The following is a 14,983-nucleotide window of genomic DNA, read 5'->3' on the forward strand; positions in this document are numbered from 1 at the left end:
CTGGTCGATGTTTCTCTCTCATCAATGTTTCTAACTCTCTATCCCTCTCCCTTCCTCTCTGTGAAAATCAGTGAAATACATTTTTTAAAAAAAGAACCTATGTTCTCATGATTCTGTCAGGTTCTTTCCTGGCACAATGCTGACAGTCATCTCTTCTCATTTGTTCAATGCATGCATATAACAAGGTAGTCAGCTCAATTTTTTCTATAGCTCCAATAATTAAAACTCATTTTCCAAATTCAGCTAAAATTTGCCTTCATCTATCTTCTATTCCTATGACGCTAGATGCTATTAATTTACTTGTCTGAATACTGACTTCAATAATTTGCTTTATATTGAGATGAGTATACTACCCTTTCAAACCAGGCATGCAATAAAAATCCCAAAACTGTTTCTATATGTAATATCTTAAAGTGTGTCTCCTCAAATATGTTTTTGTATTGTCTTCCATAGCAAAATGCAGGATTAAATACATACTATTCAATTTCATCTTACTGGAGATTTAGTACTTAATTCAGAAGTGGAGATCATTTGGGATCATACATATATATTTACATATTTTGACTTACACTTTTACCTCTAAGTGTTCAGATGCCAAAATCGGGCATCAGTTCCTTCTGCCCAGCTTCAACCAGAAAACAACACTTTCTGGTTAACAGAAAAATTATTTTATGGTAGCTTAACGTAGTTTATTTTTGGTCATTTTTAAAAACCACTTTCTACATCAAGTCAATGACGACTTCCTCAATAATGTACTCAACACCACACCCTTATCCTTCCCCAAGTTGCCACCACCCAATTAAAATGGTTTTAATGTTAAAAATTTGTATAATTTACCCAGTATTAATTAAAACTGTGTGGCTAATTTTAATGAATCATCAATCTATTTAAGTTATTTTGAAAAGATCACAGTAATTTGGTATCTTAGTGAATATTCTTATAAGTTTTGAATTCCCACCCCCCAGCTTTAAACACAAAATGGACTTTATTCAAAAGAATTTGTCAGTTCTTTGGTTGATATTTTCCCCTCCCCCCCCCTCCCGCCCACCTTCCCTCTGAGGTTGGATGGTCTGTTTAATGCTACTATGTCTCTGGATCTGTTTTTGTTCATCAGTTTATGTTGTTCATTATATTCCACAAATGAGTGTAAACAATAAATTAATAAAAATAAAATAAAATTTTAAAAAATCAAAGAAATTGTCAGTTCTAAAAATGCTTACAGTTCAATCTATCTTGTCTCACATTTTTTGTGGGAAAAAAGTTGCCTTTTTGGCATGTTCAGAAAAGAGAATTTGCCTTTTTGTGTGTATGGCTAATTGACACTCTCTTTGCTTGACTCTGGTTCCTCTTTCCCCCTATCTCCAGTATACCAGATGTGTTTAAATAGGGAAAGTGATATTATATCACCAAATAATCTTATACCAACAGTCTTGCAGAATACAAGTTCATATGTGAACCATATAATTCCCTTTTGGACTATTCATTCTATCAGCTACAAACCCCAACCAATCATATGCTTCTGCTCATATTTACCATTTTATTCAAATCTCAAGAAAACTCAACTATTAAATGCTTTTCCTAAGTGCAAATACAACACCATCGAAATTTATGTGTTTTTTGATAGGATTAACACATCAAGGAATTATTGTAGTCTATTTTTTTCCTGTTCCTGATGACTCCATGTTGAATTCTTTTTTTTTAATTTTATTTTATTTTTTAGATTTCAGAGAGGAAGGGCAAGGGAGAGAGAGATAGAAACATCAATGATAAGAGAGAATTTTTTATTGGCTGCCTCCTGCACACCTACAACTAGTGATCTAGCCTGCAACCCGGGCATGTGCCCTTGACAGGAATCAAACCTGGAACCTTTCAGTCCATAGGCTGATGCTCTATCCACTAAGCCAAACCGGCTAGGGCCATGTTGAATTCTGATGATATTCCCACAAGGTCACACAGAAACTTGATGTTACAACTGAAACCAGAATCCTGAGATTTACATTCCCTGGCTATTACTCCCTCTATACTATGGTGATGCTCAAATGCTTACAAGAGGCGCTTATTATATAAAAGGGAGCACTAGAGTAAAAAATAATCAAGATTAAGCCCTTTAAAGGTAATGTACCCTCACAGCCTTCTTCCACGTATAAATTATCCCTTCATTTTCAAGTATATAGTCAGTCATATTTCTCTAACTTAAAACTGAGCTCATATGAATATCAGCTTTTAACCCCTTCCCCAACAATTTTTTTGTTAAAAACGTTTCTTTTTCAGACTAATTTTTTTATTTTGGTTCTATATAGTATTTTTGATGCTGGTTATGAAAACAGTTTGTAACTCGTCTTCCTATAAACCATATTTTTTTACCATATTTTCTTAGTATACTCGTCAAAGACAAGCTGTAGAAGAAATAAAATTATTACAACTTTAAAATGTGATCTCCCCAGAGGTACAGTCTTGTTTAATTATTTCCTCTCATTCCAAAAATTATCTTTGGCTGGGAAATGACCATTTACATAAAACAATATGTAGAAATTAAAACGCTTTAATATAATATAAACGTTTCCAGAATATAGACTTTGTATCAGTACTTTTAAAACTATATATCATCTAAGTTTATTATAGACTGTTTCATATTCCACTTTTAGAACTATAAAATACAAAAATACACTGCAAATTAGATTTAACAAACAAAAAAGCAGTCTAAATCTCTTCATACATTTTTCTTAGAGGAAATCAAGAAACATAAGCACACAACAATAAAATACCATCAACACAAACCCAAACAAAGAATGAATATTGTAATGCCTAGTAATTCTTTCACTTAAAATTAATGATATCCCATGGGTAAATAATTCATTATCACAACAATTTGATGAGTTAGAAAGAGAGACAACCTCATTAAGGGAAATTACATTATATGTAAGGAATATGTAATTTCCTTCCCTCCCTCCCTCAAAAGAAAATGAAGAAAAATAACTTGACAAAAAGGCATATTAAATACTTTTACTTCACTTGGCTTTTGTTAGAGATTAAAGTCACTGTCCGCTTAGGAAAATTCAAATAACATGAATTTCATAAAATGAAACTCTTTAACTTATTTCTTCAATTCAAACTTAAAATAACAAAACTAAAACATTCAAAATCCAAGAGTAGATTCGTCCCAAAGAATGACTTCTGTCTTTTCTTCAACAGGTATACTTTTGTCTTATGTTCTTGTTTTGTTCTTATGTTCTTTCTCAAAGACTAGGTTTAGGGTTGTGTGTTTCTTCTTTTAATTCAATTTCAATTTTTATAAACAACAACAAAAAAAAACTTTCCTGAACTGACACTGACTGTATCCACCTCTTTTTCTTCACTGAACATTTCTTTGCCTAAATCCATATTCTTATAAGATTTCTTCAATGCATCTTCGGGTAAATTAACCTAAAAGTTCAAAATCCAAGGATAGACTCATCCCAAAGCATTTCCTCTTCTGTCTTTTCTTCAACAGATTTCTTTTTCTCTTTCCTGTGCTTACGTTCTTCTTTTGTAGAGGGTATACCGTGGCTTTTTTTCTTTTTTCGGTGCTTAAGCTTGCCTGAACTGACACTAACTTTATCTCCCTCTCTTTTCTTTTGTCGGATGCTCTTGTCCTTATTTAGGTCCATATCCCTATCACTCTTTTTCTTTTTATGCTTGGACTGCTCTTTCTCTGGCTTTTCTTCACCTTCCTCCAGATGCCTTCTCTTCTGATGTCTCCGTTTATGACCTGCTTGAGGGACACTGGTGGTGTTTTCTAAAGAGAGGTGCTTGTAAACTTCAGATTCTATACTGTATAAGCCAGAGTTGTTTTCTTGCTGACTAAGGCTTAGGGGTACTGGTTTTTCTGGGAAATAGTCTCTGGTGGGCTGACAATAGATCATAGAGTCTAGTTTCTGTTTGCTGTCATGAGCTGGTAAGCAATGAGGTAACTGATTTTTCACTACTTGTGAAATATTGTGTGATTCTGGGTAGGTCTGGAAAGTCTCAAATGGGATTCTTGGCTCAGACATTCTATGTCTGGGTCTGGAATCAAACATTTCTCTGTACTTATGAGTTTCCATAGAGCTATCACTTAACTTTCTGAAACAAGTCTTCGGATGTAGTCCTCTGGCTTTCTGCACTTCGATGTAATCTTCAAGTTCATTTTGGAAAGAATCGTATGTCCTCTTTAAGTAAGCTGGTGGTAACCAATGATGTAACTGGCTTTCCACTGGTGAAATATTGTATGGTCGTTGGAAGGTATGAGAAGTCTGAACTGGAAATCTTTGCTCATTGATTCTTTGTCTGGATCCAGAATCAACTTCTCTGTACCCATGGGTTTCCATAGAATTCCCTCTTATCTTTCTGAAACAAGTCTTTGGATGTAATCCTCTGGCTTTTTGCACTTTGATGTACTCTTCCAGTTCATCTTGGAAAGAGTCATATGTCTTCCTTGAATAAGCTGGTAAGTAATGAGGTAAGCGGTTTTCCACTGTTTGTGAAATTTTGTATGATTCTGGGTATGTCCGGAAAGTCTCATATGGGTGTCTTTGTTCATATACTCTATGTCTGGATTGGAAATCGACCACTCTTCTGTATCCACGGGTTTCCAAAGAATTATCTTCCATCTTTCTGAAACAAATCTTGGGCTCTGGTTCTCTAACTTTCTGCGCTCTCATGTAATCTTCACTTTCTACTTGGTAAGAGTCTTGTGTCTTCTTTGAATTCTTCACTAGACTGATAGTTATGGATTCTCTGCAACAAAGACAGTAGAAAGTTCTTGTTAATAGATTATTTTATTCTGAATATTTTTCTGTACCTTTGAAAAGATTACTCTAAAAAAACACAGATTTTTAAAACCTACATAAAATAAAAGCTAAAAATCATGACTTTTTATGCCAAAAAAAGAAGCAGCAAGAATGGTCAGATATGTCCCAGGTACTTCTCAATATTCTACATATAAAAACATTTTCAGGTCTGGGAATATGGGTACAAAGAAGCAGACATATCTGATACTGTTATAGTACTTAGAATGTAAGGCATGCTGGGATGTGTGGGAAAGGACCAATAATATTTAAACACTATCAGAAGATGATCTCATCTTAATATCACATTGTTTTAAAAGTTTTGATTAGTTAGTTCCTTGTATAAATATTTTAAATGTGATGGCTATTTATTCTGGAACCCTGAGATTTTCTTAGAAGTCTAAATGAAGTTTAATTTGGTGAGTCAGACAATCTACCTCCTAACTATTCACACTCAATAGTATAAATCTCTTCTACTATAATAAAATAATTTAATGTTATGCTTTGATTTTAAAAGCAACAAACCAATATACAATAGCTACCAGTAAGTACCCGTCTGTCCTGCTACCTGACTTATCTAGCCCCTAACTATCCACTCAATCTTCTCCTCCTTAAAATAATAGAATAGAATGGGATAAACATTTATTGAGCTCCTACTACGTTCCAGGCCAGGCACTTTACCCACATTTTTTATATTTCATTATAACCACTTTATATCAGAACTGTCCAAAGTTACATAACTGATAGAAAGATAGGTCTGGTATTCCAATCCAGGTCTCTCTAACAGCAAGACTTTTGTTATTAACCACTATACTTCACTGGAAGAATGATGACCAGATCACGGAATCTGGAACTAAACCAACCTACCAGGTATTATTTGAATTTGTATGGCTAGCCAGAGAATGTTCCTTTAACATATCTCTCCAAAGAAAAATAATACTGTCAGAGAACTTCCTGGGAGATGTTACAAGCATGAAATATGTTACAAATACCACAAATCATATACAGGATTAACTCCTAATGAAATAAATGCTTAGAAAATTTGTAAAATACATGCAAGGGTACTTGGTAGAAGCCCTAGTATTTGATGTTATAGGAGCATTTTGGCAAAAAAATACTTACTTAATTTTATGTTCACTTCCTTGCATATGTAACCGGAACATTTCTAATGATGTAAAGGTGATATTACAAATATAGCAATTGTAGGTTCTCACACCAAATGCTGAAAAAACAGTTCAAATTAAGGTCAATATGGGTACACTTAGAATCACATAGCTGGACAGGAATTTACTAGACACCATCTACTTCAACTTACCCAATCCTATATAATAAAAACCTAATATGCAAATCAACTGAACTACCGAATGACCTGCAGAACAACTGGTTGCTATGACATGCACTGACCACCAGGGGGCAGACACTCAATGCAGGAGCTGCCTCCTGCTGGTCAGGGTGCTCCCACAGGGGAGTACCAATCAGCCAGAAGCCAGGCACACAGCTGGCAAGTGCAATGGTGGTGGCTGGAGCCTATCCTGCCTCCGCAGCAGCAGCAGCACTAAGGAACAGCTAGCTAAGTGGTAAGGAGCAGTGAGCAGGTGGGTGGTAAGGAGCAAGGGGTCCTGGACTGAGAGAGGGATGTCCGACTGCTGGCTTAGGCCTGCTCTCCCTGGGACATCCCCCAAAGGGTCCCGGACTGTAACAGGGTGCAGGCTGGGCTGAGAGACCCCCCCCCCTTACACAAATTTCGTGCACTGGGACTCTAGTTTAAAGATAAAGCCTAGAAAGGTCAAGTGACTTAGTCAAAGTCACAGAACCAGTTAGTAATAGAGATAGCCTTTCAAAGAGTTCATGCCTCTTAATTTAAAGCCCAGTATTCTTAATACAACATCACACTGCTTCTCTAGCCTTGGCTTCTTTCCTAAAAAATCTGCTGTCTGCCTGCTTATTGTTTCTATGTGTGAGTGCTGTAGGCCCAATGAACTTTTACCTCTTAACCCCTCAACCAACCTCTTTTTGTTTTCCCCTTATTTTTTACACCCAACCAAAACCTGGAACATCCCAAAGATTAAAAGCAAACAAAAGCAAATATGTACTCTCTTACCTGAAATCACTGTAGTACATTATTAGTTAGTCAAAAGTACTTTCCACAGACAGATTTTAGAAAGAAGATAGGTTTAGTGAGACCCACTCTCAAGACAAAAGCTGAAAGCAAAATTCTGAAACAAAACTATGAGTTACCACTTCAAAAGAGTTAACAGCTACAGAAAAGGTATACTAACTACCTCTCTATTATGCTTTGTAGGTAGAATTGTAAACAGGGGATAAGTTAATTTTTATTTTCTTAATCTCATCATCCTTCTATTATCTCTTTGGTCAGAAGAAACAAATTAATAAATTTCATAAGCCAAAAATAAAAAACAATCCCACCTTTAAAAGGCAATAAATTGGTGGATGCATAGATTTTAGGGTCAAGCAAGGTCATCTTTGAAATCAAATAGCAACTTAATCATTTATATTATGCTAAAATAATCATTACCAAATATATTGACCTTTCTGAAGCAAAGATTATTCATAGAAACAGGAAACTAGTGTCAAAGGGAAAGAAAAATGCTGATTTTGAAGAACATGAGAACTCTGCTCACTCTTGACACACTATTTGGGGCAAGGAGAACTTAGCAGAATATGACCAAGTTTGAATGAGTGATTCTTCAAAACTATCCTCTCTCCCTGTGCTCTGATTTTGTGCTTGCAAAGTTATGTTCTGATTATAATTTGGCTTCCCATATTATTTGATACCAAAAAAAGGATACCCTGGATGATTATTTTTTTTAAACCCTGGGAACTGAAATATATACAGGGTGGGGCAAAAGTAGGTTTACAGTTATGAGTAAGCATGAGTTTATTTTTGTATTATTATTTATTAATTATTTTATTGTTTTCCATAGGAACAACTGGGATGTTAATGAAAAATACAGATCTTCAGGCTCTTCCTTTGGAGAACATGCTTTTCTGTGTCTGGGGCAGGGCATTTGTATTTTAATAACACCCGAGGCTGTGGTTATCAGACAATGTCCGAGAAATGCACTAAGGGAATACTTACCAGTTCCTTATTCATTAGCATCTTCCAAATCTGTCTGTGGTGTGGTGAGTACCTGATTTGAGGCAGATGGACTCAGAATATTCTGGACTTCTTTCAAAGCTAAGGACTAAATTGAAGACTCTTCATGCTCACAGCAATGCTTTTCAGTAAACTGCTATCTTTATTTAACAGATATGGAAATTAAGACTCAGATTCATTTGGCCAACACCATTCATTCTGAGGGCATTCAAATTATGCAAGATAAGCAGGAGTCCCTGTTTCCTCTAAATTAGTGTTTCTCAATGCTAGTTACACATTAGAGCCACATGGAGAACTTTAAAACTTTTGATGTTACAGTTCACATAAGACCCATTAAATCAGAATCTCTGAGAGTGGAACCAGGCTTTCTGACTTCTTAAAAGTATTCTAGATGATTTTTCTGTGCAGCCACTGTTGAGCACCACTTCCCTAGTTTATCAAGCCAATGATCTTATGATTATAAACTTAGATTATATTTCAGAGGTTTGACATATTTCTTTAGTGCTTATAAAATAAATGGTATATAATGTCTTTCTCAGTTCTTCCCTTGTTTCTTCAAAAATCACATAAGATTATAATATAGACTAGAGGCCCAGTGCACAAAATGCGGGCGAGGGGGGTCCCTCAGTCCGGCCTGCGCCCTCGGAGGATGTCCGACTGCTGGTTTAGGCCCCATCCCCGGCAGTTGGACATCCCTCTCGCAATCCGGGATGCTGCATACACCAGTGACCATACTTTCCATACAGGTGAAAGGCATCTTGCTGTTGTATGGACACCTACATTTTTTTGCCCTGATTATAAAAAGTAGTACATAACATAACCTTTCTGAGGCAGTAGTACTATTTTCCCCATCTTATGGGTGGAAAAACTGAAGGATAATAAAATGCAAGCCGGAGTCCATGCATGTCATCCCTGCATCATCCTGTTTTTTCAGTGTTAGAGTAGCCTAGCCAGGTTTTAATTTTTAAATCTAAGAGACTGTTCCCAATATATAGGGTAGGGTCCCTAGGCACGGCTGGCAATCAGGGCCAATCTGTGGGGCAACCAGTGGGCAGGGTGATGGGGGGGGGCCACTGGCACCTACCTTGGCTGGCAGCTTGGCACCACCCTCTGGTCACCTCCTTCTTGAGGGGCAGACACTCAACACAGGAGCTGCCCCCTGATAGGCCCGCTCCCCCAAGACATCCTTAGTGCTGCCACAGAGCCCGGCTTCTGGCTGAGCAGCGGTCCCCCTGTGGGAAAGCACTGATCACGAGGGGTCAGCTCCTGCATTGAGCGTCTGCCCCCTGGTGGTCAGTGCACATCATAGCTACTGGTCATTCCACCATCAGGTTGAAACTAGCTCTCCGACATCCCCCAAGGAGTCGTGGATTGTGAGAGGGCACAGGCTATGTGAGGGACCCCACCTGTGCACAATTGAGGCCAGGGAGGGATGTGGGGGGTTGGCCAGCTGGGGAGGGGTCATGGGAGGGCTCCTGGGCATGTCCAGCCCATCTTGCTCAGTACCGATCAGCTGGACCCCAGCAGCAAGCTAACCTACCAGTCAGAGCATCTGCCCTCTGGTGATCAGTACATGTCATAGTGACTGGTCCACCAGTTGACTGTCTACCCCCTGGTGATCAGTGCACATCATAGCGAGCCATTGAGCAGCTTTAGCATATCATTAGCATATTATGCTTTGATTGGTTGAACAGCCAACTGGATCACCACACATTTAGCATATTAGGCTTTTATTACATAGGATAATACAAGGTTTTATATAGGATAATACAAGAGTTTAGAGGAACTTCAGGTCACACATGAAAGGTCCAGAGGCAGTTCTGAAACTGTGGTCTCATTACTATTAACTTAGCCATTGTCTTTTTCACACACTGATAATCCTTATCTTTTTGTAAGATATTCACATTGCAGAAAATAATATATAAAAACAGTGTAAACCCTTTCTGTGAAGATATAAAATATATTTATTGGCCCTGAGATAAAAATTCCTGATCTAATACTCCTGGAATCTGCCTGCATATGTTTCTTATGCTCTCTACCTTCCTATCTGAAACTGCTCCTTGGTCCTGTCTAGCTTTGCTGCCCTTAGCTCTGCTAGGATTCCTTGTTTCTGACTTTTCCCAGAAGTTCAAGCTTCTTTGCACCTTATACCTTTCAGAATCTTCCATAACCACTTGTGGGGCCCACATTTCTCCTAATCACAGCCCAATCTCATAACTCCCTCGATTAAGGTCTTTGTTTTCAAAGCATAAATTAGGGAAGTGCATGTCCTCATAGTCTAACATTGTGGTCCTCAATCTTGGCTCTATATTATAATCAATTGGGGAGTTAAAAAAAGAAAACAAAACGTTAATATTTAGGTCCCAGGGATTCTTATATAATTGATTTGAGGGAAAGCCTGAGCACTAGAATTTCTAACAGCTCTATGAGTTATTCTAATATTTAGTCAAGGATGAGAAACATGGGTCTAATGTCTTAAATGGGGATAAAATAATTGGCAGCTATATGTAAGCAAAAATGCAGCTTAATATGGGATTTGACTTATGAAGAAAAAGATGTCCATTTTACCTTTTTAAAAAAATTTTTATGACAGGAGAACAAAACATTTTTAAAAACTAACATTTGTTGAGGACCTATTCTGTGATGGATACTGTATATACTGCTTTATTTCATCCTTTTTCAATCCTGTGAAGTAGCCTTATTTTTATTTTATACTTGAAGAATCTGAACTGCAACTGGGCAAGTGACTTTGAACATGTCTCGGAATCTATGTTTATCCCTCTACACAACATTTCCTATCAATAAACTATTAGCAAATATTAATTGAGGGAAAATTATATAGTCATTACCATATAAAGCACCGAGAAGGATATTAAAGAATAAAATATAATCCTTTGTCTCAAGGAGGCTAATTCAATTAAGGGGCTATAGTTAATGCAATTGTCAATAAACAGTAAAGCCTATGAGAAATCAGAGAAAGAGGATAATACCAAGAGCTGGAGCAGTGAGGGAGGTCATGATGGATCTTGGAGGAGAAGGATTTGAAATGTAAAGAAAGCAGATAAGGGCATCCAGGGGGTGAAAACAATATCAGGTATGGCAGAGACAGAAATTAGCATGATGTGTTTAATTCAAATAATATGTTCAACAAGCACCAATGTGGCACCAAACATCATGCTAGAGATGCTAAGGGTACAAGATGAATAAAATGGGCAGGTTGCTCACAATTCCAAATGAGAAACAGATGCATGAACAGAGAAGTTCAACTTCATTCGGTAAAAGGTAAAAGAGGTATGCTTAATGTGTATAAAAGAGGTATGCTTAATGGGTACAGGAGCTCAAAGAAGCAGAGGCAATGAGAACAATATGGGGGTCTGAAGAGGACTATTGGAAGAAATGATGCCTTAGTTAAACTTGGAAGGATGAAAAATAGTTAACATGATGAAAAGAGTTGAGTAACATAGGCAGAGGAAATAGCATTAAAAATGAAGATGTGGTATACATATAAATACACAGTGGAATACTACTCAACCATAAGATGAAATACTGCCATTGTCACAACATGGATGGATCTTGAGAATATCATGCTAAGCAAAATAAGTCAGACAATAAAAGTCAAGAACCATATGATTTAACTCATATGTGGGATATAAAACTGGAAGCAACTAATGAAAAAAACAAGACAAACAAACAAAAACTCATAGACACAGACAACAGTATGGTGTTTACCTGAGAAAAGGGGGATGGGAGTAGTAAAGGGTAAAGGACGTCAAATATATGGAGCGAAGGAGATTTTAATTTGGGTGGTGGGCACACAATGCAATATACAGATGATGTAGCATAGAATTGTACACTTGAAACCAATGTCACCCCAATAAATTCATTTTTAAAAAGAGGAAAAAAAACACTGAAATGTCTGCAGGACATTCTTAAAATTTCAAATTGTTTTAAAAAATTCGAATTGTTTTAGAAATAAATATAAGGGTATGAGATGGGAGAGGCAAAAGGTTGTCAGATCAAAGAGAGACCTACATGCTATGTTAAGAAGCCTAGACTTCTTATTTTGTGCATTGGAAATCTTGAATTTGAGAAGAACAAGCCTGGAAGTAAGGAGACCACAGTTATGTAAATACTAGAGGCCTGGATTTGCACACTGGTGGGGTTCCTCGGTGTAGTCCGCGGGGATAGGGTTGAAACCGGCAGTCCAACGCCACCTGCCACTCCTGCCTGCTGCTCCCGCTCATCCCAGGCCCACTGCTACTAGGTAATGAGAGAATAACAATGAGATATAAGTAAAGCCTTTCAGAAGGTTATTGAAGCATTAAAGTGTGAGATGATGGTAATGGAATGTAATGGAAGGGTACAGGAAGGAGAAATAGTTCTAAGAAGACTTAGTAAGACTGACTGATGGACAGGATAATGGGAATTAAGTAATCAAAGTTCTCAAAGATTCAAGTGTTGGTGACAAATAGTGGCACCACTGACAAAGAGAGAAAACTTGGGAAATTCAAATTGGTTTTAGTGGAGATTATTATTTCAATGTAAGATATGTTGAGTTACAGGTGGAAATGATACATCTATGTGCAATAATGGGGCTAGAAATTAGTAAGATATGCAAAACAAATAAATAATACATACATACTTTAGTTCCATATTGTTATGGTAGCCATTCCTGTGCTAATAAGATCTGGGCTGGATAAGGAACATGAAGAGACAGTGAGAATGATGAAGAAAGAGGGAGATTGGATATAGTGGAAACATATAAACAATAGCAAGTGGGAAAGAAGTCAAAGAGAGTAAGAAGGGAGAAAATGGTTGACGAGTGAAATATTTAAGGAGGCACGTGTTAAACACTTTTTGTCTTATCACTTGCCATTATACCTATATATAATGTAGGCTTCTGCTGTTACTGTTCTTTGAAATTCTCATTTGCTAAATTAAATTCTCCAGCTACTTTTTGATCCTCAAATAGTTACTGTTCTAAAAAAAAATGGAATAGTCAAGGCAAGGTTGATAATCTCTTCTTTGGGCTCTAGCTTTAGAAGCTAGTGTAAAATGACTTCAATGGTGGATTAAATTCTGCTGATGATCAGCAACCCTTTCCCAGGCAGATGAAAGTATTATCCAAACTTTTTTCTCTTATTCTAATAACCCTGAGACGTCAGAGTACTAAAATGACCCCCCCTTCAAGGTACACACACTTCTCATAGCTGACTCGGTTCCAATTTTACCTAATGCCATTAAACTAGAAGTCACTTATTTCAGATACCCTCAGCCCAACAATACAAAAAATAAAAATAAAAAATAAAAAACCTCTACCAAGTGGAAGTTTGTGATTTCTCTAAACATCTACTACTTTCAGAAGCCCTATGACTTCTATTTCTACACTTGCCTAAATAACAATTCTTTAAAATTCTACATAAAAACACAGATCTTTGCGTAACTTTGGGAGAGAATTTGAATCACATTAAGAAACTTAAGTAGCATAAACACAGGGTTAGCACTCAATATATAAAAATAAATAGCAGACAACAGGGGGTGAGGGTGAGGGCAAGACTGGGGGGATGAGGGGACAATGGGGGAGATAAAGACACATTTGTAATACCTTAATAAAAATTTAAAAATTTAATAGTTCATTGGTTCATATATTAGACTAATCTCTATTGAGGGAGACATACTCTGCCACTGGAAATAGAAATTAGTTAAGTGAAGTCCCTTTCCTCAAATACCTTACATTCTAATGGGAGCTAAAGATACATGGAGAGATAACTAGATACGCAAGAATGGGTGGAAGTTAGCCAAGACAAGAGGGACATAGAGATGTTCCAGGCAAAGGCAACATGAACAAGGTCATAGAGACAATAAATAGGGTAATGATTTCTGGAAACCTTAAAGAGTTTGTAGGTTCTGACCCACGCAGCTCATGGCAGGAAGTAGTAGAGGATAAACCTTGAGAAGGTAGGCAGGGACAACATGGTAAAGAGCTATGAAGCTTAGATTTTATCCTTAGAAAATAGAGAAACAATTATGAATTTTTAAGCAAGGGAATGACATGGAAAAAAATGTGCACTTTAGGTGAAATATTCTAGTGGTTAAATTGAGGACATATTTGACAGACAAAAATGATAGCAGGGAGAGTGGTTGGGAGGTTATAGCAATATTCTAGAACAATGCTTCTCAAAATTTATTGTGTATACAAATCACCTGGGGATCTTGTTAAAATGCATATTTTGATTCAGTAGGTCTGAAGTGAGGCCTGAAATTCTTTTTTTTTTTTCTAACAAGCTCTCAAGTGATGCCAATGAATATGTCCACAAACCATACTTTGAGTAGCAAAGCTCTACGAAAGATGTTGAGGATCTGAACTAGTGTGGGAAGAACAGGCTGAAGATAAGGAAAAAGTAATATTTTGGAGGTAAAACAGTCATGGTTTGGTGCGTCATTCGATATAGAAAGTGAATAAGGTGGTGTGGGGGGTTCCCAGTTAATTACAGGTTTCTAGTTTGAGTGACTTGGTGGATTTGAAATAGCTATAACGTATCCAGTGGAAGTAACAGCTACCATTTGGATCTATGAGTCTAAAGCTTGCCAGAAAAATTATAAGCATACAAGTGAGAGACGAAATCAGAGGGTAGATTAGGTCATGTTTGTAGAGTAAGGGCAAGAACGGAACCATGGGAATATCTACATTTAGGTAATGGATTTTTTTTAAAGAGCCCCCCCCCCCCCCAAAAAAAAAAAAACAACAGAAAAGAAGTAGAATCACAGGAGAAGAACCAGAGCAGAAGGAGTTACATATGACAAAAGAATAGAGCTTTAAGAAGAAAGAAGTAATGAACATTTTCACATGAAGCAGAAAAGGTCTAGTAAGGAAAGACTTAAAAAATAAGAGTGAGTGGAGGGAAAGACATAGGTGGAAGAAAGAATATGAAAAGGGAATAAAATATACCAATAGTGAGAAGGTGCCTATGGGGGTAAAATAAAAAAAATAAAGAAGGTTAGAAGAGCAAGTAGATCACTCCAGTCAGGATCAGAATTTTATTTGTGCCTGAATTCTTGA

General features: G+C 37.0%; 1 protein-coding gene across 1 annotated transcript in view; it reads right to left on the minus strand.

Annotated features, from left to right (window-relative positions):
* Positions 1 to 2,559: 2,559 nt before the first annotated feature.
* ZMAT1 (zinc finger, matrin-type 1) overlaps positions 2,560 to 14,983 on the minus strand; it is a 32,402-nt gene continuing 19,978 nt past the window's right edge. The window contains exons 6-7 of the mRNA XM_015565991.1: positions 5,928 to 6,027; positions 2,560 to 4,755 (exon numbers count right to left, since the gene is read on the minus strand). Of these exons, the coding sequence (XP_015421477.1) occupies positions 3,432 to 4,755; positions 5,928 to 6,027 (1,424 nt within the window). The 3' untranslated portion in view covers positions 2,560 to 3,431. The remainder of the gene's footprint in view (positions 4,756 to 5,927; positions 6,028 to 14,983) is intronic.

The sequence above is a fragment of the Myotis davidii genome, unplaced genomic scaffold (assembly GCF_000327345.1).
Source record: "Myotis davidii unplaced genomic scaffold, ASM32734v1 scaffold322, whole genome shotgun sequence".
Taxonomy (NCBI): Eukaryota; Metazoa; Chordata; class Mammalia; order Chiroptera; family Vespertilionidae; genus Myotis; species Myotis davidii.